At 38.7% G+C, this 25,585-nt stretch overlaps 1 protein-coding gene across 33 annotated transcripts in view; it reads right to left on the bottom strand.

The window, feature by feature from the left end:
- The window catches only part of PPHLN1 (periphilin 1), a 226,930-nt gene that overhangs the window by 67,890 nt on the left and 133,455 nt on the right, over window positions 1-25,585 (bottom strand). For 22 of the 33 annotated variants that reach the window (XM_063620170.1, XM_063620175.1, XM_063620164.1 and 19 more), the window contains 4 exons: window positions 19,795-20,006; window positions 9,278-9,334; window positions 6,740-6,819; window positions 282-401 (listed from right to left, as the gene is read on the bottom strand). In XM_063620170.1, coding sequence (XP_063476240.1) covers window positions 282-401; window positions 6,740-6,819; window positions 9,278-9,334; window positions 19,795-20,006 — 469 coding nt within the window. The remainder of the gene's footprint in view (window positions 1-281; window positions 402-6,739; window positions 6,820-9,277; window positions 9,335-19,794; window positions 20,007-25,585) is intronic. The other 11 variants (XM_063620171.1, XM_063620172.1, XM_063620179.1 and 8 more) reach the window with 1 other exon arrangement.

Raw genomic sequence — 25,585 nt, 5'->3', positions numbered from 1 at the left:
CAAAGCCCATTAAAAGAAGTATATAAGTAACGCATTTTTCTTATACTCCATATTTATACTATTCTTACACCCCAAAACTACTGGAAACATTCAGACAAAGCGTGATTACTGAATTCAGAGTCATTCATACTCAGACTATCATTCTGTGTGGTAATTTTAATACCTGTAATCCATGAGGATATATTTTGAAGTAAGGGAATAAACCAAATATTTTTCGCCCATAATTTAAAATCCAGACAAAACTTTCAGATGTGAAACATAAAGGAGACATTATGCCTTACCTCATACTCAGAAATTTCAGGCAAGTTACTTTCATCTGATTTCTCTAGCTTTTCAGCAGCCCACTTGCTTGCAGCCTCAGCAAGTTCCTTTTCAGTTAGCCTACTGGGTTTGTCTAACACCTAATAAAAATAGAAGAACATTTCTGTTACAATTCTCAAGGGCTTTTAAACTTCAAATACACCAAGAAGTACACTCCACTTACATTTAAAATCATATAAGCCTTCAAATTTCTATGGAGAGCAGGTACATTCTTTATTTCCTCCTTCAAAAATATTCAACATGGAATTACTTTAAGTAATTGCTATTCCTTTGGGACATACAGACCAGATCTAATTCTTAATTTCATTTACATAAGACTCTAGAAATTCATCTAAGTAACAAAGCAAAAGACACTGACAATTAACTCATATACTAATTATATTTAGAATATAAAAGACATCATACTGATTTCAACTTTGTGCCTTTAAGCATATTGAATGAAATAAGTAATGTCTAAATTTCAGTAAGGCAAACTCCTAATACAACAGAAACATACAGATATGCTATTATTACAGTGTACAGTGAGTTACAAAAATCCTACTCCTTACACAAAATTTTTAAACTTAAATTTCATTTTTTGATCCTACTACTAGTTCCTTTATCTAACTGCATACAATACTAAACAAGGCATGGGCTTTGCAGTTATATACAGACCTGGCTTTGAATCGTAGTTTAATGACTTGCTAGGTAGATGACTTTATATGCATAACTTATGACACCATGAGCCTTGGTTTCTTCACTTACAAAATAGGGGTTAATAATGCTCACTTTACAAAGCAGTTGTGAGAATTGAAGGAGGTAATAGACCTGGAAGTAGCTACAATAATGCTTGGTACCTTAGTGTTTCTTTCTTTTCCATATTCACTGATGTGAATCCATTATACTAAAACATATCTGAAAATCAATCAGCCCATGGGCTCAATAGAAAAATAAAGAAAGTAAAATGTCTTTTCTGGATCAGATATAATTCTCCCAGTACTGTTTAAAGGCTTATTTTGTAAATAAGATATGAATTGTAAAGCACAAATTTAAAAATTATTTCCTTAGGGCCATTATGGTAATTCTCTGATTCCATTCTACTTCCTTGGCATACATTTTCATCAGCTTTGCCCTGCCATGCCTAGTTGTATAACCATCTCTTACTTAAAAAAACTTTCTATTACTAAGCTTTACTTCTCTAAAGTCATGTCACCGATTCCAAATATACCTCTTGTGCATGACAGTGCTGGGCACTGAACTTATGGGGCACTACCATTTATAAAGTGCTTTTATCTATGAACCAAGAAAAGTACTTTAATTAAATAGAATTCCATGAAGGTGATTAGAGAGGCTTTATTATCCCAACTTATAAACTAAAAAACTGAATGACGGTGACCTGCTCAAAGTCACTAATAAATGCTGAGCTGGGACTTAAATCTAGGCTTTTTTGGGAGGGGTGGGGGGGAATGGAGTCTCACTCTGTCGCCCAGGCTGAAGTGCAGTGCTGCAATCTTGGCTCACTGCAACCTCTGCCTCCTGGGTTCAAGCGATTCCCCAACCTCAGCCTCCCAAGTAGCTAGGAGTACAAATGCGCACCACCATAACCAGATAATTTTTGTATTTTTAGTAGAGATGGGATTTCACCACGTTGGCCAGGCTGGTCTCAAACTCCTGAGCTCAGGTGATCTGCCTGCCTCGGCCTCCCAAAGTGCTGGGATTACAAGCATGAACCAACGTGCCTGGCTTAGACATTTTTTTAACTGAAAAGGTCATTTGATGTTTTTCTACACCTTGTTAAATTCATCAAATTACTGGCTAGCCATCTATAACATTTACTGGAATATTATAGCAATATATCTATATGAAGTATATTCTACAGCCATTGAGGAAGCTTAAACAGCTCATTCCAAAGCCGTGCCCATATATAAGGTTAAAAAGGTATTATAAGTAATACTTTTATTATTACTCAGTAATAGAAGGTTTTTTAAAAGCTAGTTAGAAGAAGAAAACACATATACAAACACAAATATATCCAAGAAAGTTGTTTTTTTTTTTTCAGGGGGTGAGGGGGCATACCTATTTAACAGAAAATTAAAGAGCAAAAACAATTATATGACTTCTCTCTAGCACAGAATGAAGCAGCTGGGCGTAGTGGCTCATACCTGTAATCCCCGCACTTTGGGAGGCTGAGGCGGGCAGATCACCCGAGGTCAAGGAGTGCGAGACCAGACCAGCCTGGCCAACACGGTGAAACCCCATCTCTACTACAAATACAGAAATCAGCCGGGTGTGGTGGCAGGTGCCTGTAATCCCAGCTACTTGGGTGGTTGAAGCAGGAGAATTGCTTGAACCTGGGAGGTGGAGGTTGCAGTGAGCCGAGATTATGCCACTGCACTCCAGCCTGGACGACAGAGTGAAACTCCATTCTGCCCTTCAGAAAGAATGAAGCAAAAGCCTACTATAACTTATTGTCATTCTGTCTGCACATTCGAAAACCTACCATTTGAAACTATCAAACTCTGAAAAAGTATCCCAATATATGGGCAGCCATAATGTTACATCAAAGAGTTCACCAAATCAGGAAATCTACCTCATAAAGCTCCCCACAGCCACCATGTGACCTTGGGCAAATCAAAGAGGGCGCTATCTTCCGAATACATAAAATAACTATGGATCTAATATTGTGATATTTTGATTCCATTTTAAGATTTTATAGCCTGGCTAGGCACAGTGGCTCATGCCTGTAATCCTAGCACTTTAGGAGGCCAAGGTGGGAGGATCATTTGAGACCAGGAATTTGAAACCAGGCTGGGCAACATAGCAAGACCCCATCTCTATTTTTATATACAAAAAAAAAGACTTTACGGTCTGTGAAAAAAAAATGCAAACATTTACATCAGGGGCATCCAATCTTTGGCTTCCCTGGGCCACATTAGAAGAATTGTCTTGGACCACACATAGAATATACTAACACTACGAACAGCTGATGAGCTTAAAAAAAAAAAAAAAAAAAGGAAAAAATCACGTAATGTTTTAAGAAAGTTTAGGAATTTCTGTTGGGCTGCATTCAAAGCCATCCTGGGCCACAATTGTATGTAGATCAAGCTTGATCTACATGAAACTATCAGACAAAAGAAGTTAAAAATCCAACATGGTTGTTTTCCACTAAACATTTTAACATGTAGCACAAAACTCTATGTTGTAACTTACATTCAGATAGCAGTATATTTCAGAGAAAATATTTCATATATAATAATTTGAATTTTTGTAGTGACTTTGATAGGCAGGTACTATTTACTCTTCTTTCATCTATTACCTGACATGAAAACCAAGGCAGTCTTCCAGGTGGGTAAAGCACCCTTGATATGATTAAGACAGAACCATAATCCAATTGGTCTTTGCTATTCAAAATCCAGAATCCCAGAACCCTCAGACTTCTGGGAAAGTTCCAAAGATACAAGTTGTCACAAAGAAGTTTTTTTCCTTCTGAGGCAGGGAAGCAGCTGCCCCCCAGTACCCAGTAAAGACCACTAGGTGATATCTACTCTTCCTGAAAAGCCAAAAAGTATAAAAGGCAGAACGAAAAGAAGTAAAGCAGATAACAGATGTAACAACTGTTATGGCTAAGAGAAAGGGTATATCTGTGAAGAGAACTTCTAACTGGAGAGAACAGAAGGAAACAGCAACTTGTCAAGTTTTTAATTTCTGAGGATTTATGTTTTGAGATGCTAGAAAGGTAGGAATGAGAAGAATGACATAGTGAGGGGTAGCTATGTCCTTAAGAAATTAATAACTTCTGAGCCCTCACTCTACTATAGAATAGAGATACGTACCTACTACCATAAGATTTCTGTATGAATTAATAAGAGAAAAAATACACCATACATGTTAGGTCTCTGCCTACACTCCCAACTCCCCAAATAAAAGCACAATCCACCAGATATAACCCATCCAACCTGGTTATGGTCAAGATGAGAACATGGGTTGCAGCAATAAGTACTAAATTTGGCATAGACTGTGTTAAAAATTCAATGAGAAAACTGCCCATTTTTCTCATAGAAAATAGCAAACTCGGGTTGCTATTTTTTTTTTTTTTTTTTTTGAGACGGAGTCTCTCTCTGTTGCCCAGGCAGGAGTGCAGTGGCGCGATCTCGGCTCACCGCAAGCTCCGCCTCCCGGGTTCACGCCATTCTCCTGCCTCAGCCTCTCCGAGTAGCTGGGACTACAGGCGCCCGCCACCACGCCCGGCTAATTTTTTTGTATTTTTAGTAGAGACGGGGTTTCACCGTGGTCTCGATCTCCTGATCTCGTGATCCGCCCGCCTCGGCCTCCCAAAGTGCTGGGATTACAAGCGTGAGCCACCGCGCCCGGCCTCGGGTTGCTATTTTCAAGCTGTGGTTACTTAAAATGTAAGGGGTTTTGTTTTTTGTTTTTTTGAGACAGATCTCGCTCTGTCGCCCAGGCTGGAGTGCAGTGACGTGATCTCAGCTCACTGCAACCTCCGCCTCCCGGATTCAAGCAATTCTCCTGCCTTGGCCTCCCAAGTACCTGGGACTACAGGCACATGCCACCACACCCGGCTAATTCTTTGTGTTTTTTTGTTTGTTTGTTTTTGTTTTGAGACGGAGTCTCACTCTGTTACCAGGCTGGAGTGCAGTGGCGTGATCTCGGCTCACTGCAAGTTCCGCCTCCTAAGTTCAAGCCATTCCCCTGCCTCAGCCTCCTGAGTAGCTGGGACTACAGGCGCCTGCCACCATGGCCGGCTAATTTTTTTGTATTTTTAGTAGAGACGGGGTTTCACCATGTTGGCCAGGATGGTCTCGATCTCTTGACCTCGTGATCCGCCTGCCTCGGCCTCTCAAAGTGCTAGGATTACAGGCATGAGCCACTACACCCAGCCAATTCTTTGTATTTTTAGTAGAGACAGGGCTTCACTGTGTTAGCCAGGATGGTCTCGACCTCCTGACCTCGTTGATCCACCCGCCTCAGCCTCCCAAAGTGCTGGGATTACAGGTGTGAGCCACCGTGCCCGGCCTGTTTTTATTTTTCAGAGACAGCGTCTTGCTCTGTCGCCCAGGCTAGAGTGCAGTGGTGCAATCATAGCTCACTGCTGGCTCAATCTCCTGGGCTCAAGTGATCCTCTCACCTCAGCCTCCTGAATAGCTAGGACTACAGGTGCATGCCACCACATCTGGCTAATTTTTAATTTTTAAAATAAAGTCTTGCTATGTTACCGAGGCTAGTTGTGAACTCCAGGCCTCAAGCAATTCCCCCATCTCATGAAGGGGTGGCCTGCCCCTCCACACCTGTGGGTATATCTCGTCAGGTGGGACGAGAGACTGAGAAAAGAAATAAGACACAGAGACAAAGTATAGAGAAAGAAAAGTGGGCCCAGGGGACCGGCGCTCAGCACACCAAGGACCTGCACTGGCACCGGTCTCTGAGTTCCCTCAGTTTTTATTATTATTTTCACTATCTCAGCAAGAGGAATGAAGTAGGAGAGCAGGGTGATAATAGGGAGAAGGTCAGCAAGAAAACATGTGAGCAAAGGAATCTGCGTCACAATTAATTTCAAGGGGAGGTACTATGCCTGGATGTGCACATAGGCCAGATTTATGTTTCTCTCTGCCCAAACATCTCAGTGGAGTAAAGAATAACAAAGCAGCATTGCTGCCAACATGTCTCGCCTCCCGCTACAGGGCGGTTTTTCTCCTATCTCAGAATTGAACAAAGGTACAATCGGGTTTTATACCGAGACATTCAGTTCCCAGGGGCAGGCAGGAGACAGTGGCCTTCCTCTATCTCAACTGCAAGAGGCTTTCCTCTTTTAATAATCCACCTCAGCACAGACCCTTTACGGGTGTCGGGCTGGGGGAAGGTCAGGTCTTTCTCATCCCACAAGGCCATATTTCAGACTATCACATGGGGAGAAACCTTGGACAATACCCGGCTTTCCAGGGCAGAGGTCCCTGCGGCTTTCCACAGTGCATTGTGCCCCTGGTTTATCGAGACTGGAGAATGGCGATGACTTTTACCAAGCATACTGCTTGTAAACATTTTGTTAACAACGCACATCCTGCATAGCCCTAGATCCCTTAAACCTTGATTCCATACAACACATGTTTTTGTGAGCTCAAGGTTGGGGCAAAGTTACAGATTAACAGCATCTCAGGGTACAGGTCAAAATGGAGTTTCTTATGTCTTCCCTTTCTACAAAGACACAGTAACAGTCTGATCTCTCTTTCTTTTCCCTACTATCTCAGTCTCTCAAAGTCCTAGGATTACAGGCATGAGCCACCACACCCAGCCAAAAATTTAAGTTTTTAAATGCAGCAAATTAGCTCCCTTGGCATAACAGTAAAGAATAAAAGCATCTGTACTAGTCAGTCCATCTCAATTTGTAATTCTTCTTTAAAGTGATTTTAGAAATATAACAAACCTTTGATGAAGAAACTGCTGAACCACTTGAGGGTGAAGTATCTCTTGATGTTTTCAAAGACTGGACAGGCCTCTCTTTATCTATATAAGAAAACATAAGATGTAATTTTTTTCTAGCTAATTTGTTTTCGATAAAGTAATTTTTTAGTGGAATTAATGAGGGGGTCATACACTTATTTTAGTACTAAAACTTTTCATTACATTACTACATTAAATAGGTTAATAGCTAAAACTACCTCTCAGAGGCTGAGCACCATCAACAATCTGAAATAACCTGGCACCAAAGGATATCACAGAAGCCAGTCTAGGCCACAGCACTGCCAGTAAGGAAACATGGAGCCACAGAGACTTCAAGAAAGGCAAAACATATTTTAAAACCATGAATGCTACTTCTTCCATGCTCCTAAATGCTAATTTTTGATATATCACAATAAAAATACAAAGGTAGTTATTATATAGATACCAAGGAGAACTAGTTAATCAAGGGGTAGGTCAAGGAGGATCTACATAGGAACTTTAGCAAATATTCCTGAAATGTTTAGACAGTTTTAAACATAAAGTTAGAAAGCTATAATTCAGAGCATTAATCAGTGCCTAGCATTAATGAATGCCCAAATATTTGTTAAATGGTTAAAAATAAACCCGTATGAGATAAAGTCACTAATCTTTACCTTTAGTCACTTTACTCACATAGTGCTGTATGTATATCATTTTTTATAGAAACTTGAGCCAGAAAATACATTTAAACAATATTACTTTAGCAGGTTCAACAACTCCCTAAAAGATAGGTTTAGTTAAATATACTCTTAAAAATTAGTAACAGTGAGCTGCTACAGAAAAACATTTCATTGTCTATATGTGTCAAATATATAATCCTCTGCCCTTTGTTGCTAGAAAAACTAACAAAATTAATAACATGAGAAGAGAAAGTGGCATAAAATTTGGAGTCACACAGAAGCTGGTCGAGACTGGACAGTGGATTAACAGCAAAGCAGTCAAGAGCAAAAGCAGAGATAAAACGACTTTGAAACTGAGGCAAAGCCAGCTTCAGTCAAAAAGCCTCTTAAGCTCTTCCTGCCACAGCCAAGATAGATAAGTAAGGTCCTGGAGGCTCAAAGACTTCCAACCACCTAGGAAAGTGGTGAATAACACCTTTCTAATGTCCTACAGACCCAAAACGCTTTCTTTAGCCCAGTGGTTCTTAACTGAGGACAATTTTGCACCGCCCCTCTACAGACATTTGGTAGTATGTGCAGATATTTTTGACTGTCACAAGTGGGAGAGGGCTACTGGCATATATTTAGTAGAAAACAGGGAGGCTGGCAAATATCCTGCTATGGGGGACACCCCAACAACAAAGAATTAACTGGCCTTACATGTCAATTGTGCAGAGGTTGAGGACTCCTGCCCTAGGCTGAGTATTCCAATTTTTAAGCTCCAACAGCCTGAAAACGAAACAGCCCTAGAGTCTTTTAACTTGTGGTACTACAAGAGGCTTTCACCGTAAGCCACTTTAAAAGTTCTTGTAGACCTTAAAACTCAAAAGAACCACCACTGTATCCCAAATGGCCAAGAATATGATTTACATAAGTCATTCCTTATTGTATTTCCATTGCATGTGGCAAATTTCACACTGTAGTGTGATAGTGTCAGTGTATCCCATTACACCAAAAGCTCCCAGAGGAACAAGTGCTATAGCTTATTCATTTCCAAATATCTGTGGCCTACTTAGCTCAAGTCCTTCAAGAAAAGGGTAGGCACTCAAAAATCAGATAAAAGGATGAACCTCACTTTTCTATGCCTAAGATGCAATGACCTCCCAATCCTATTCAGATAAGCAGTCCCTTCAAAGGAGACAAGGCACTGAAACAATCAGCATAGCACATTATGCTTATTAAAGGCATAATTACAGGCTCAATTCTTTAGCACATATCAGCTAGACACAGAGGGGAAAAAAACTTGTCACAAGCAGCTGTTGATCTTTTGCTTAGTGTTTCCTTTACAAACATATGATCCCGAAGTATAGTCTTAGACCTTTCCTGATTTTAGCTGCTCAAAGGCTAATTTAAGTCGTTATCAACCAATTTCACGTACAGAAGCAAAGGAACACTGAAGGGTGGTGCAGGAGATTTATCATATACCCACATATATTCATATATTTCTGTTGCAACAATGGGAGCAGAAAGCAAGCGGCAAAGGATAAAGAAAACAATGATACAAATGGCAAAAGAAAGAGCACAAAAAAAGTAAATAGAAATCACTTGATCCTATTGTTGTCAGGTCCTATCTTCCAATGGCCCGTCTATTCTACAGATCTCAGCCTCCTATGGAGTGGCTATTCCCAACCAGGAATGGCTAGCCCAGATACCAGCCCACAGATGCCCCCCATATCCTAGTACCTAGGTCTACTGTTGTTTAACTCTGGTTCTCACAATAGACTAATGGAGCAGTTATACACTTTCCCCATTTCCACAACCGCTATCAGTTCAAGTCTCCCACCCCTTCACAATCCCAAATCAGAGTCTAGCTCAAAACTCACCTCTTTCAGGATTTCCTTCATTCTGCCGTTTGTAGGAGGCACCAGGACGCACGGACTCTATGGAAAGGTGGGCAGGGAGGAATTAACAGCAGCACCTCTGTGCCCAAGAGGAACAAGAGAAGAACTCAGAAGTAGGAGTGATGAGAACAGGGACTTCTGAGCATTTTCTGGTGACCCTAAACTCTTTCCTACCCTACTTTCAAGCTAGGCTGCCTGAGCAATCACCAGCGAAGGGGAATAAATAATGGGAGAAAAAAAATCTCAGTTTAAGGCGAGAAGCCAATGGGAACTGTCAGGATAAGACCAGTCAAGGATAACAAGGGCAGAAAGGAATGAGAAAAGGTTCATAGCAAGACAAGACATTGAAAGTTGAACACAAAGATCACGTCTTATTCATCACTGAAAGTACCTAGTCGAATTCTCTCCATCCATAAAGCTGACACTGGAAGGCCTGGGAAAGGAGCACACCTGCACACACGGTCAAAAATCAAAGATGGATCACCCCTACCAGTTAAAAAAGGACAATGGTTGAGCCCCTAATTATCCCACACTTAGAATCTTGAAATATTTTGTTAGCTTCCTTGTCTGCAAATTCTTAATGATATGGATGGAATAATCTTTCTAAACAGCCTAAATATACTAGTAGTCAGGGCTCCCAGGTATTTTTCCAATAAGATACAAACTCCACAACAATGACTTCAAAGGCCGGGCGCGGTGGCTCACGCTTGTAATCCCAGCACTTTGGGAGGCTGAGGCGGGCGGATCACGAGGTCAAGAGATCGAGACCACGGTGAAACCCCGTCTCTACTAAAAATACAAAAAAAATTAGCCGGGCGTGGTGGCGGGCGCCTGTAGTCCCAGCTACTCGGAGAGGCTGAGGCAGGAGAATGGCGTGAACCTGGGAGGCGGAGCTTGCAGTGAGCCGAGATTGTGCCACTGCACTCCAGCCTGAGCGACAGAGAGAGACTCCGTCTCAAAAAAAAAAAAAATAAATAAAAATAAAAAAATAAAAAAAATAAAAAATAAAAAAAAAACAATGACTTCAAATCCTTCTACTACAGATCCCAAGTTGCCAATCTTACATTTTTTTTTCTGAGAAAATAACATTTTTTCTGAATTGTTTTGGCACTATCAGCATCTTGCCTTAAAATGTTTCAAGAAACATCATGAAAATATTGCCATCTTACTTTTGCAATAATGTTGAGGATGCAGTATCCTTCTCTCATTATTCACTGATCTTTCTCTGGCATCCAGCAAGTTTTGTTTCTCCTGATAAGCTGATTTGTTTTTATGTGAGGTACACTGTCAACACTATTCTTGATTCTTGTTTTTTTTTTTTTTTTTTTTTGAGACAGAGTCTCACTCTGTTGTGCAGGCTGGAGTGCAGTGGCGTGACCTTAGCTCAGTGCAACCTCCGCCCCCCAGGTTCAAGCAATTCTCCTGCCTCAGCCTCCCAAGTAGCTGAGATTACAGGCACCTGCCACCACACCTGGCTAATTTTTTTTTGTATTTTTAGTAGAGACGAGGTTTCACCATCTTGGCCAGGCTGGTCTTGAACTCCTAACCTCGTGATCTACCCGCCTCAGTCTCCCAAAGTGCTGGGATTACAGGCGTGAGCCACCACGACCAGCCAAACCCTTAGTTCACCTACAGCAATTGCTCAGAGCCTCATGATGGACAATCATTTCATGCACTACTAACTTTACTCTTGATTCTTTTAGCTTTGTTTTGGCCAAACCTTTAGTTCACCTATAGCAACTGTTCAGAGCCTTATGATGGGCATTTATTTCATGTACTACCAACTTTATTCTTACTTTTACTTTCCTATCCTTGTTTTCCTTTTACATAAAATCCTCCTCCACTTATTTAATCCTATTTTATTGAGTGTTTATTTCATTAAGCTGCCTCAAATTCTTTCTTGAATCAAGAGATAACGGTGATATTTCAGAGAAAGGTACTGGAGCCTTAGGACAATTCATATTAGCTCCTGAGAGTGAATCGTATGCATCCCTTTGAAACTTTGTCTTCAGTTACTCCATGTAGGTAGCTGAACTATGATGAGAATCTACACTCCACAGATATCAGCAAATGCTACAAATCTTATCTTTTTTTTTTTTTTTTTTTTGTTTGTTTGTTTTTTTTTTTTTTTTTGAGACGGAGTCTCGCTCTGTCGCCCAGGCTGGAGTGCAGTGGCACAATCTCGGCTCACTGCAAGCTCCGCCTCCCGGGTTCACGCCATTCTCCTGCCTCAGCCTCTCCGAGTAGCTGGGACTACAGGCGCCCGCCACCACGCCCGGCTAATTTTTTTTGTATTTTTAGTAGAGACGGGGTTTCACCGTGGTCTCGATCTCCTGACCTCGTGATCCGCCCGCCTCAGCCTCCCAAAGTGCTGGGATTACAAGCGTGAGCCACCGCGCCCGGCCCAAATCTTATCTTTTTAACCTTGGAGAGTCAGTTTACCAACACACCACTGTGGATGTGTTTGATTTTGATTCCAAACTTCAGAGACGCTGTAGGCATTACCACATATAATTACAGATTCCCATTAGTATTGTCTTAGGTAGGCGTGGACTATTTCACAGTCTTCTAATAGACTAGTAAAACTACCCAGCTAAATTGCAGTCATGAACAAGTAAGTAGTTATTGTTTTAATTCTCTAAGTTTTGGGGTTTTTTTTTTTTGTAACACAACAAGATATAATAGAAACACCACCACTATACTTAAACTCTTCATCCCAAAGTTTCCACTGATGTGCTCGTATTAAAACTCAAAGGTCTCATTCTTCTTATCCTCTACTATAGCACTTTAATGATTTATAAACAAGTTTTTCTTAATATTTTGCTATTTGTTTTTCGTATCTTTGTACTTCTGTTTGCCCCCTTACATCTTCATAGCTACCCCTTCCTCTTTCGTTTTTGTTGGTTATTGTTCCTTAAACGTGAGTGTTCCTACTAACCTTAATCTTTTTTTCTATTTTTATTTGGCTCCAAACAATACAATGAATACAAAAGTCTCTAAAATCTGCCTCTTTCACTCATTGTTCTACCTTCTAACTAACAGGCTGCTACTCATTAGCTATTTAGCCACTACCTCAAATTCATCTCACACATGATCTTTGTAAGCAGACACTACCTCCCTGCTTGACAGCAAGGTAAAAAGGTTGAAAACATTCCTGCCTTTGTTGTGACTTGCAAAAGGAAATGAGTTCCACATTAGGATGGAGGAAAGAAACCAGAAAAAAAATTCTGAAAGTGGCAGTACAGAAAGCAAAATCCCTGTCTATATATTGATGAGTGAAAGAATAAATGGAAAAAAAGGAAATAAAAAGGAATTTCAAATACTGGTTCCATATAATGTTTTTCCCATTGAGGTGAAATCAAAAGCTGGAGAAGCAGCTTAACATTCCACAACACACTTAGGAAGTTCTGCAAGAGTTTCAAAGTATTTGGTGACTCCTTGAATGCAATGGCTGAGTGCAATCTAATAGGATCTTTTAGAAATACACTTTCTTGCTGCTTTGTTTTCCTGCTAAAAGAAATGATAAATCTAACCAAATTTATCCAATCCTACATCAATTGCTATTCATCACTGATAACCCAGGTAGGAAAAAAGGACACTGCAGGGGAAAAAAAACAGCATAATCATAAGAGATGATAAAGTTAGGGGCTATGTCTTGCAAACTATCAGATTCTCAGTGCAGAGCTTGGCAAACAAGGACAAAACAGGTATATTTGAGTGCAAGTCTCATCAAGAAACAAACTTCACCAACACAGATAGTACATTCATCTCTTCTTCAACAGCTGAAGATTTGAAGAGAAATTAAGATATAAATAAATGAAAATGTGGCTACACAGATGATGAGAAAATTTTTTACTGGATCATGGATGAAGATGTGGGAATTTGGGACTCTTGGTTAGGAAGAACATGTTTCTCAGAGATCTACTGACTTACTCAAGAACATATGAATTAGAAAATGGAGAGACACAAGAAAAATGTTCTCATGTTAAAGACACCAAAAAATGACAGAGAAAAGAAACAGGTAGAGGGGTAGAGAAAGCATTGCATCACCTCTGCTTCCCTCAAGATCCATCTTTTGGAAGTCAGAGTTGCAACAAGTTAAAGCAAAGGTCAACTGACTGAATACTTGGAAGTACACTTCCGAGTAGAGTTCTTTAACACATCAGCTAAAACCACGTGAGCTCATTTTTAAACATATGAGGAAAACATCATCTGCACACATTATGAACGTTTGCTACTGACAGAATATACTAAGTCCTAAAACGGGGATACAATAAATGCCTATGCATATGGCATTAATTGATTTCTGTTTTAGAACCTTGATCATTAAGACGCCAGAGAAGCTATAGCTATAATCCGAGGATTTAGCTAGAAAACTCATAGCCAAAGCTCTCTTGTAAGTAAACAATGGATCCTCAAACAAGAAGAATATGTTATAGAATCTAATTCAACAGTGCATTAATAATCTAGATCAAGTGACGGCCTAAAATGTTTCAGGGAACTATTAAATTATACTTTAGGGACTCCACATGATGTAACTCATCCCCATAAACCTTCTTCACTAGCACACTTCACCTTCTACTAAGCCTTCAGATGTCACCTAAAATGTTTATTCCTATTCAATTACTTGCTTGTCTTCCGACTAGATCATAAACTCAGAGGGCAGAGATTGAATCTGTCTTACTTGGCAAACAATTTATGTTCAATATATGTTTGTTGATTAAGAGATGTAAGTATTAAACACAACATAGTGGGCTTCAAACCAAGAAATGCTAGGATATTTTGCTGCTAAGAGAATGACTTTATCCCCTCTTCCTGTTGCCTAATATACATGATCTGATGATAAATCCTTATTTCTATATTCCTATTACCTCTTCAAATCTGCAAAGAAATGCCTTCACCTAAAAGCAGAACTAAATTTCAAGATTTTATCAGAATTTCGACTATATAAGTCTAGAATAGTTTTTTTAAAAAAAGAATTTCAGCTATAATCAAAAAATTCATGGAGACTTCAGATTTTATTCATAGCCAACCGCTCTTAAGACATATGTCTTTTTCTATTAGATTGACATTCAAAAATGGACTCTATCTTCCAAATATACTTGTCTCAAAACAGTACTTTTAATTACTGTACACTTTCAGTTGTCTTAGATGTATTTTTTGAAAGAATTAAACACTAATGACTAATAGTATTTTTTAAAAAAATACCTTCTATTCTTAATAATGGCTGTTGACATAAGAAAAATAAGGGAAGCTAGGCCTAAAGTTAGAGCTACAGAAAAAAACAACGGCCAAACAAACAAAATAAACAATAAACCTGCAAATCTTGCAAAGTAAAAGTATTTTAAAATTCAACCAAAATGTCACGGAACCTAAATATGTAAGCATCTCTGGTAAATTTGGGATTAATCCCTAGCAAATGTTTAGAATGAATTAACAGAGAGGTAGTTTCATCTCAAGGAGCCACAGTGGATTTACAACAACAAAGCAACATAATCTTTATGTGACTGTTTTGACAGAAGAAATATTTTGTAACTTAAGAGTTTCAAGAAACACCTGACAGCATCCTCCTTGAGATTCTCAAGTGGAAATGAAAATAAGATAACAGTAAAGATGAGGGATCATAACTGTTGAATAACAACAAACAATGCTGATAAAAGATTCAGGTTAACAGATCTCTAGAGGTTTCCATAGTTGGCCTTATGCTCCTCAACATAAATTATTAACAACTGATACAAAACACATCCAGCATACTTAATTCGCAGATAATACAAGCTGTTCTTATCAGGTGCTAATATACAGAATCGTTAAATCAGATTTTGAGAATTCTATAAAACAGAATAAGCCAAAGTTAATTAGATAAAATGTAGCATTTCTAGTTTGTTTTTTTTTTAATGCATTAACTACACACATACAATTGCACCCGAAAAAGTACAGCCTAAGAGGCATTTTGTTTAATGGTATTATATGTGAAAATAGCTTAGGCTTCAGTTGCCTACAATCCAGTAATGAAATGTGGTTGCTAAAATAAAAATTCACTTCTGGTGTTACAAATTACAAGAAACAGAAGGAAAAATAGGAAAGCAAAAGGTCTGGAAATCATGACAAATAAAAGGAAAAGCAAAATAAACCTGGAAAAAAAAACATGAAAAATATGATAGTACTCCTCCAATATGTAACAGGTTACAACACAAAAGGAAGAAATATCTTTATATATGGCTCTAAGAAGAATAACTAGTATTAAGTAGATGTTACTGAAGAAGATTTTAATTCTTTTATAAAGAATGAGCTACATAAAAGAACTGGATTGTGATTTAGTAAATTTATCACAAGTACTAATAGTTTAACAAAAAATGGGTGTGGGAGACTGAACTTAGTGATTTTTTCATCACTTTTAATGTTATAGCTTAAACAAAAGGCAAATGACAAGCATAAGATAGGAAAGCATGGGATCATTTCAAAGAGGGAAAAAAAGAAAATAAGTATTAGAATTGACAAATGTGGAGATATTTAGATTAATTACAATAAAAATAAACTTCAAGTGAAAAATATACAAGGTAAATATAAAAAAAACAATTTTACCTAGGAAAGTATCATAATACACAGGGAGAAAGGAAATGAGGTTAACTGGGACAATCTGTACTGCTAGCATGTGAACATGGACAACAAAAAGGAACTAAAAATAATATCGCATATCCAGGTCAGCCCAACTAAGTTATAGTAAGAATATTCTTGCAAGTAAAGTACAGGATGAAAACAAGTTGGATTTAGAAGGATAATTAGTTTGAGGTAGTACAAAGTTCCATAAGATTAACTCAAAAGGCTAAGTAGAAGAGATTTAATTAAATGTGTGTGTATGTATGTGAGCACAAAATGGGAAATAAGCAGTTGAATTTTAAAATGTAGTAAAATCACTATAGCCAAACCAATAATGATCATTAAAATAGGAAAAATTAATCTAAAAGTGTGAACAAAAAGGAAAAAAAATAATTTTTTTAAATGAGGGCATAATTATTTTAACCTGTTATTTATACTTATAATATTTTAAGTCTTTGTCAAAATTTCAATTTATACTAGAAAACTTAATTTTAACACGTGGCTAATTATCCCAGCTTAAGTGACTGATAAGTGAAGAACCCCATGTCTCAGTCCTCTTTTGAAGAAAAGCCAGGTGCTGCAATATTTGTGACATTTAGATTTAATGCAAAAATTGGTATCTGAAATAGGTAAAATAATTACTTTTCCCATTTATTGTTTAAAATATGACCTCCATTAACTTTTTTGCAAGATTATCTTATGTAACTATTCTGAAAACAGGAAGGGAAAATAGAAAAAATTTTCACAGTTCAGCCCAAGTAGTTAAGGAATACTTGAAAATGGAGTTTTCCCAGAACAAACTTTTTCTTGATTAAAGAACTTTACTTTCAAAGCTAAATAAGAAAGAAAGAAAGAAAGAAAGAAAGAAAGAAAGAAAGAAAGAAAGAAAGAAAGAAAGCAAAAGAAAGAAAGAAAGATAGATGGATGGATGCAGGCATTAACAAAGTCATATGCTCTGTTTCATTCAATTTACCCCATATTTTAGTCTACCAACTTTATCTTTAAATTACTCCAAATATTAAAGGTATGAGCCCTCAAAGGATGAGTGAAGGATATTGGAGATCCAAAGACAGGAGCATCACATTATGGCTCAACCACATTTCATCTCAAGATCTTAAGAGTTTTGGCCATTAAGAGGCCCAAAGCAGGTCAACAGAGAGAAGATGCTCTCCCCCAAAATTTGCTTTTGAGGATAAAAATAAGACTAATTCACTAATAACTATCTTCAATAACTTCATTACAAGCTGTCAAGTAAGAATCTCAAGCTTCTTTTACTCATGCTTTGTTAAAAAGTTTTTATAATCAGTTTCCAAAGATACTTTCTTCTTCTTTAATGAAAATCATTATTGGATATGGATTTAAGTCATACACATCCCAAAAACAGGTCGTAAGGGCAGGGCACAGTGGCTCATGCCCGTAATCCCAGCACTTTGGGAGCCTGAGGCAGGTGGATCACTTGAGGTCAGGAGTTCGAGACTAGCTTGGCCAACACGGTGCAACCCTGTCTCTACTAAAATACAAAATTACCTGGGCGTGGTGGTGCACACTTATAATCCCAACTACTCAGGAGACTGAGGCAGGAAAATTGCTTGACCCGGGAGGTGGAGGTTGCAGTGAGTTGAGATCGCACCACTGCACTCCAGCCTGGGTGACAGAGCAAGACTCCATCTCAGAAAAAAAAAAAAAAAAATTTAAGGGTCTTAGATGGTATCTGGCTAATTTTGGATATGTCTGTGCATGTGAGCATTCATTAGAGCTTAGAGTAGGGGTGTCCAATCTTTTGGCTTCCCTGGGGCGTGCTGGAAGAAGAATCGTCTTGGGCCACACATAAAAGACACAAACAGTAACAATAGTTGGTAAGCTTAAAAAAAAAAAAATCGCAAAAAAGCCTCATGTTTTAAGAAAGTTTACAAATTTGTGTCAGGTTGCATCCAAACCCATCCTGGGCTGCATGCGGCCTGCAGGACGGGAGGTTGGACAAGCTTGGCTTACAGATTATCTTCTTGAGGTTTTTTTTTTTGTGGTAGGGATGGGGTATATAGAAGCAAAAGAAAAAATACTTGCATACTTGTTAACATTAATCTCCACAATAAAACTTTCAGTTACCCACAACTGTCCCAAGCACATTTTGGACAATCAGGCATATATATGGAAGTGGCTTATTTATTTACTTATTTATTTATTTTTAGAGACATAGTCTTGTTCTGCTGCCCAGGTTAGAGTACAGTGGCGTGCTCACAGTTTACTGTAGGTTCAACCTCCTGGGCTCAAGCAATCCTACCTCAGCCTTCTGAGTAGCTGAAAATACACGCATACATCACCATACCCAGCTAATTTTTTAAATTCTTTTTTGAGAGACAGGGGTCTCACTATGTTTGCCCAGGCTGGTCTGAAACGCCTGGGCTCGAGTAATCTTTCCACCTTGGCTTCCCAAAGTGCAAAGATTACAGGCATGAGCTGCTGTGCCCAGCCTGTGTTTGTTTCAAATCCTTAAAATAACCTTCTTATCTCTTGCATCATCATTAATATGCCTGTATCCAAAAATATGTTTTTTGGGAAGCCCCACTCTCTCTCTGCAAATAGTAGACAATAAATGTTTGCTAAACTCAAGAATCTTGCAACAGCTTCAAGGGAAGACAATCTGACGACTCCAAACGGTTTTCCATCATTTTCATCATGTAAGAAGCAAAGGCTGTTAAATTAAAACTCTTATTATTTGAAAAAAGACAGTTAATGAGAAGGACGTTGAAAAGGAAATATCCTGGACTTTTCTGATTTCTGCACCTTGGCTCAAAATTCCTTCTAACTAGAAGACAATTCTTTACTTGTAGAAATCTGAAATAAGGCTGAGCCTAAAATGTCATCTCCTTTATGACATGTTCTTACATCCCCAGAGTATGAATTAATTTTTCTCACCTTGACATGCTCATGTCAATTCATTTATGACATAATAATTATTGTATCAAAGTTATATTTTATATATATTAACATATTGACAAAGTTGGTATTAGCTGGTGAGAAATATATACATATATTCTAGTTCCCTAGTGACAGGGACATCATTGTATAATACTAATACAGTGCCTTGCACATAGAAGGCACAAGGAAATGTTTTGTGAACAAGCTTTACTGCAGGCTGCAGAGTCTAGAAAGATAAGAATGCTTTCTCTAGAAAAGTAGTTGTGTCATTAATTTACTCAAACACATACTAAGCAACTCAGCCAGCATGACATGCTAAGATTGTACAGAATGCCATGTAGGTTCAGGCATGCCAAATTAAACATAAAAATAAAATAAAATAAAATATAATTGGGGGTTGGAAAAGAGTAAGAGAGGTTTTCACTCTAAATTTTACAAGGCTGGCCAGGAGCAGTGGCTCACATCTGTAATCCCAGCACTTTGGGAGGCAGAGGTGGGTGGATCACGAGGTCAGGAGTTCAAGACCAGCCTGACCAACATGATGAAACCCCGTCTCTACTAAAAACACAAAAATTAGCCAGGCATGGTGGCGCGCACCTGTATTCCCAGCTACTCAGGATGCTGGGGCAGGAGAATCACTTGAACCTAGGAGGCGGAGGTTGCAGTGAAACAAGATCGTGCCACTACACTCCAGCCTGGGAGACAGAGCGAGACTCTGGGGAAAAAAAAAAAAAAAAAAACCTCTTTTACATGCTGAAGAAATTAAAGGTAAGTGTCATGCAGAATGCCACTTCAAATAGTTTGAAAAAAATGTGTGTGTATGGTGTTTGTTATACTATTCTATCATCTCTTCTGTAAGTTTGAAATTTTTCAAAATAAAAAGTTTAAAAAATAAATCTCTTACACCTACAAGGAAATCTGACTCAGTACATTCTCATCAGAGGAGACTGTGAGAGAAAAAAATGAAGTCTTAAAATACATACTTCTATGTTGAGACTGATGGAAAGAGTATGATTTGCTCCTTTCTGGAGAGTAGCTTCTGCTACTGACACTGGAACCAGATCTGCTGTGTGGAGAATCCTTTCGGCCAACAGGTGATTCTCTGAAAAAAGTATTGTCCCTTTTATGAGGAGACCGCTCTCTCGCATAATGGGAAGAGTAGAAACTTTTTCTTCTAAAGCCATCTCTCATGTCCCTTTGAAAAAAAAAAAAACACATAAGTTAATTATACTCTATCTCCTCTATATACAAGCACAATGGCAAAAGCTCTGATTATAAGCTATTCTTTAAATTGTACTCCTGGGGCTGGGCACGGTGGCTCACGCCTGTAATCCCAGCACTTTGGGAGGCCGAGATGGGCGGATCACGAGGTCAGGAGATCGAGACCATCCTGGCTAACATGGGGAAACCCCGTCTCTACTAAAAATACAAAAACAAAACAAAACAAAAAATTAGCTGGGCATGGTGGCAGGTGCCTGTAGTTCCCAGCTACTTGGGAGGCTGAGGCAGAACAGCGTGAACCCGGGAGGCAGAGCTTGCAGTGAGCCAAGATTGCCCCACTGCACTCCAGCCTGGGCGACAGAGCGAGACTCTGTCTCAAAAAAAAAAAAAAGAAAAAAAATTGTACTCTTGGTTCTCTTTTTCTATCACTACCTAACTGTTGAAATCAGCTAACAAAATGAAACAGTATCAGTGAAATATGATTTAGAATGTACCCTTTTTCAGTTTGGAACAGAACCAGGTGGCTGAATGCAAAAGTTACTTTATTTTAGGCAAGCACAAATTCTAAAATGTAAAAAACATACTGTCATATAGTCTCCATTTCTCTTTGCCATTAACAATACACCACACAGCTACCACATTCTCCAAAACGCTTAGAAATGCCAAAGATTTCCCAAGTAAGACACTTCATGGCCAGTTACCCCCTTCTAAGTATAGAAACTACTGGTTTTCAAGGGATATGCAATTTGCCCACCCACCCCAGGGACAATGTGGCATTGTCTAGATGTATTTTTGATTATCATAACTGGGGAGGAGAGTACCATTGATGGGTAGGGACCAGGAATGCTGCTAATTTCCTACAGTGCCCAGGACATGCCCCCCAACACCACACACCAAAAAACTCTTCAGTCCAAAATGTGAATAATGCCAACACTGAGAAACCCTGCTATATACCTAATAAATTCTTGCTCTCTGAGTTTGCATCCTCAGTACATAGATTGTTGCCCATCTCTAAATAACTACTTTGTATAAATCACCTCTACTTTTATAAATTAAATTTCTTTATTGAGAAATACCACCAACTCAAAGCACCAAGTAAGCTCTAGTAGTAAAACCTTATAAAGCAAAGCCATTTTAAAATGTCAAACCAAATCAAAATTACTAAATGAAACCATCATCAACTAAGCCTCTATTAAAAGAACACTTAAGAGTCAAACAGGTTTTAATCCATGATTTAACAAATGTACTGCAACATTAAAGAATATTAAATTTCAGACAGAAGAGTGCTAAGAGACAAACCAATAGCATACAATTTCAAGTGCTTAGAAAATCATTTCAGCATCTTGATTGGCAGCCCATAGGATATAAATAGGCTGTTGTCCTAAAGTTCATTTGAACACTAGCTGATTAATACCCCAAATATATTGTCCCTTCAGACACAAGTAAGTTTCCCTGGGAAAAAGCAGAAAATAGCTTAAATTCATTTATGGTAAATGAACTGGTATAGAACACTAATAATGAAATAGAGCATTAAGGAATTCTAGCACTAGTTTAGTCACTAAAACTACAAGGGTCATACCAACAGCACTGGTTAGCCAGAGTGGTGATATGGGTATTAAATAAACAGGTTTTAGAAATTGTGTGAGGTGCTGGGACCCAATGGTGAGCCAAATGTACACAGTCCCTGCCATCACAGAACTCTCGGTTTAATAGGAGAGGCTGACATTAGACAAATATACATAAAACATGTGAATGCAGTCAAGAATGGATGTAGAGAGACTAATGAGGAACCTAACTTAGTCCAGGCAAGAGGCAGTGGTATCTTAGATGGGACAGGAGCAGGCGAGGGGTCACAAATTTTACATATACAAGAATACACCCTCTAGACTTAATGGGATGTAGTTAATGTTTTACTAATAAAGTGTGAAAGACAGGATGCCAAGCTGATTCCCATAATTTTGGCATGATAGATTAATGAAATGAGAAAAATAAATTTGAGAAATGAGGATGCAGGTGAGAGGTCCACATTTTGATGGGAGCATGTTATATTTAAGATGTTTGTGTAATATCTAGGTAAGCAACTAAAGATACTAGTCTCAAACTCAGAGGAAATTTTTGGCTATCAATATAAATTTGTCTGTAAATAGGCAGTACTTAAAGCCTGGTATAGATGAAAGCAAAGGAAAAAACGAACAGCAGGCCTAGAACGTGGGGCTAAAAAACTCTACCATGAAGAGAGAAATGGGCTGTCGAAGAATGGGAGAACAGCCAGAGAAACATTAGAAAGGAGAATGCATTTATCATGGAAGCCAAGGAAAGAGTATTCCAACAAGGAAAATAAAGGTTTCCTACATTGAAATTATATGAGCTCTTATTGGTAACTTGCTTACAGGATAGAGAGCCTACCCTCCTCTACTGAAGAGACAAAATGCTGAACTACAGTTTCCTAATCTGACACCAGATGGCAGTAAAATCACAGCAGTACAGAGCTATCAGTGGCCTGAGGTGGCAGGTACACTTGGGGGATGTCAAGTGTCAAATGTTAATAGCTCAGAGTAGAATAATGTCTCTTCTCCCCTTCACATCGATCCTTCTTCTGCTCCCCACCAATTTAAGCAAAAACATCATAACAGGCCTCAATTTTCATAAGTATCCTTTTTGATAAAGTGGTAATATTAGCCATTTTTTCAGATATGTGTGTGTGTGTGTGTGTGTGTTACATAATGTATATAGTGTCCACTATATGAACAGCACTATAGGGAATTACTCTTGCTTTGAAGAAGTTAAGTATATTGGGAAAGGGGGGTAGGGTCAGAGGGGGTGAGGACCAAATGTTTAAGAAGGCTGGTACAAAGTTACAAAGTTAACTTTGTAAATAGATGGAAAACTGATCCAGGACTTAAGGAAAGATGAGATTTAGATTAATATTATCTAACAGAAATATAGCCAAGCCACAGAAGAAGTAGTCATATCTACAGTAAAGAGAAACAGGTCAAATTAATTTTAGCATTTTATTTTACTTAACCCAATATATCCAAAGTGTTACCAACATGTAATTGACATTAAAAAAATTTGGTAAACTATTTTACATTCTTTTTCAACCTAAATATTAAAAATCCAGTGTGCATTTTATGCTTACAGAATACTTCAGTCTAACCTGACGATATTTCAAGTGCTCAAAAGGTACATGCAGTTAGTAGCTTCCACACTGGACAGCACAGATTTAGATGGTGGGAAAAGCATCACAAACTTTAGAAAAAGCAGTAACAGATTAAAGTACTATGTGAACAAGAACTGAAGTAGTTAGAACAGTAAGACCTTAAAAAAGCAGTGAGTAAAAAGCAAATGTAGAAAACTTTTAAAAAGAGAAATGATAGTATCAAATACTGCAAGTCTCGGGGAGACTATGCATTTAAGACCTAGGAGTTGGCCAGGTGCAGTGGCTCATGCTTACAATCCCAGAACTTTGGGAGGCAGAGGTGGGAGGACTGCTTCAGCCCAGCCAGGAGTTTAAGACCAGTATAGGCAACACAGAGAAGCCTGTCTCTACAAAAAATTAAAAAATAGCTGAGTGAGGTGGCACCCACTGGTACTCCCAGCTATTCAGGGGGCTGAGGTGGGAGGATCACTTGAGCCTCACAGGAGAGGCTGCCGTGAGCCATGATCGTGCCACTGCACTCCAGTGTATGTGACAGAGCAAGACTCTGTCTCAAAAAAAAAAAAGAAAAAAAAAAAAAAAAAAAAACCAGGCCAGGCGAGGTGGCTCACACCTGTAATCCCAGCACTTTGGGAGGCCGAGGCGGGGTGGATCACTTGAGGGCAGGAGTTCCAGACAGGCCTGGCCAACATGGTGAAACCCCATCTCTACTAAAAATACAAAAATTAACTGGGTGTGGTGGTGCGTGCCTGTAGTCCCAGCTACTTGAGAGGCGAGTCAGGAGAATTGCTTGAATCCAGGAGGCAGAGATTGCACTCCAGCCTAGGCAACAGAGTGAGACCCTGTCTCAAAACAAAACAAAAAACACCTAGAAGTCATTTGATCTGTCAGTCCAAGAGTCCAGTAAAATTCTGGAAACCAAAGCAGATTGCAAGAAATTAAGATATAGCTAGTGAAGAAGTTAAAAGCCATAACTTTTCTTCCAAAACAGGCTGAAGGAGGGAAGATGGGAGGGAATGGTATTTTGAGGAAAGGGGCTTATTTGACCATTACTGAAGGCTGATAGAAAAAAGCCAATTCAATATAAAAGGGGAAACTGATAACCCAAGACACAAAAATGTTAATGGTAAAGAAGGAGCCAAAAGTCAACTGGAGAAAGTGAGACAAAGGGACTAAGTAGAAGAGAAGAATATGAAAAGAGTAAATAGAAAAACTCTTATTTCAAGAAAATAAAATACAACAGAGTTCTCATCAGAAGGCCTTTGTCTCAGTAATTACAGAAGTCATCAAAAAAGTAAAGAAAGAATGTGAATGGAGGCTTTAAGCAGATTAGAAAGTTTTACTGATCCTCTGGGGCAAAGTATTAATTAGAGCAATCCTTCTCAAAATGTACGTCCACAGACCTACCTGCCTCAGCATTTGCAGGAAAGGTGATAGAAATGCAAATTCATGGGCATCAACCCCCACCAGCTGAATTAGAATCTCTAAGGGTGTGACTCAGGATTCTGGATAAGGCTTTCCAGGTGATTCCTATGCACATGAAACGTGAAAAAGGACTGAATTAAAGAACCTCACTAGCATGTAAGAGCTGTATGTAAGTGAACCGTTCAGAAGTCAGAAAGCAGAAATTCAGAGTTCACGACAAAGGCAAAACAATTCCCAGTGATGAAAGTAAGGCCTGGCCATGCCTGTGGATATATAAAGTTCAAAAATACAAGAAACAACTCGAGTTAAACGTGGCATTAAATCAGGATACAGAGGCAGATTGGATAGAGAAGATTGTGAGTCAGAAATTGTAATCATCAAGGAAGAAGGAATGGACTCGTGGAAATTCATCAGAGAATACAGTAGGACAGGGTGGTGTAAATGAGGATGTCCAAAGATGATGTGGAAACAGAGGCTTGGAGAAAGTAATGAGGAGGAAGAAATATGCCCGAACTCATCTCAAGAATCGAGGAATTAGGAGGTAAGTAAGTTGGGGGAAAAATTTCAAATCTCCTTCCATTCCTTAACAACTGGATGACCTTGACCAAGTTATTTAATCTCCTTAAGCTTTAGTTCCCTCAACTATAAAGTGAGGAAAATAATAATACCTACTTCACAGAGTTGACGTGAGGAATAAACAAAATATATGTTAAAAATTCAGAACAGAACCTGGCATACAGCACTCAAAAGATGTTAGCTATGTCTATTTACCCTATTACCCTGGTATTACTTCCATTAAACCAGTAAAAGGTTTGCAGCAAGAAAGAGCCAGGCATGCCAATACAACTGCCTGATAGCTGTATGTCATTCAGGAAAGCAAAACTATGGAATCTTGCATGTCTCTAATAGTTTAAAACCAAGCCATAATAAAGCTTCTAGAAAAAGACTTCAGCTTGACTTCCCAGGGAACT

This window comes from Symphalangus syndactylus, chromosome 17, assembly GCF_028878055.3.
Source record: "Symphalangus syndactylus isolate Jambi chromosome 17, NHGRI_mSymSyn1-v2.1_pri, whole genome shotgun sequence".
Classification (NCBI taxonomy): Eukaryota; Metazoa; Chordata; class Mammalia; order Primates; family Hylobatidae; genus Symphalangus; species Symphalangus syndactylus.
Note: the sequence above shows the minus strand (reverse complement) of the source record. Positions and strands in the feature narration are given on the sequence as shown.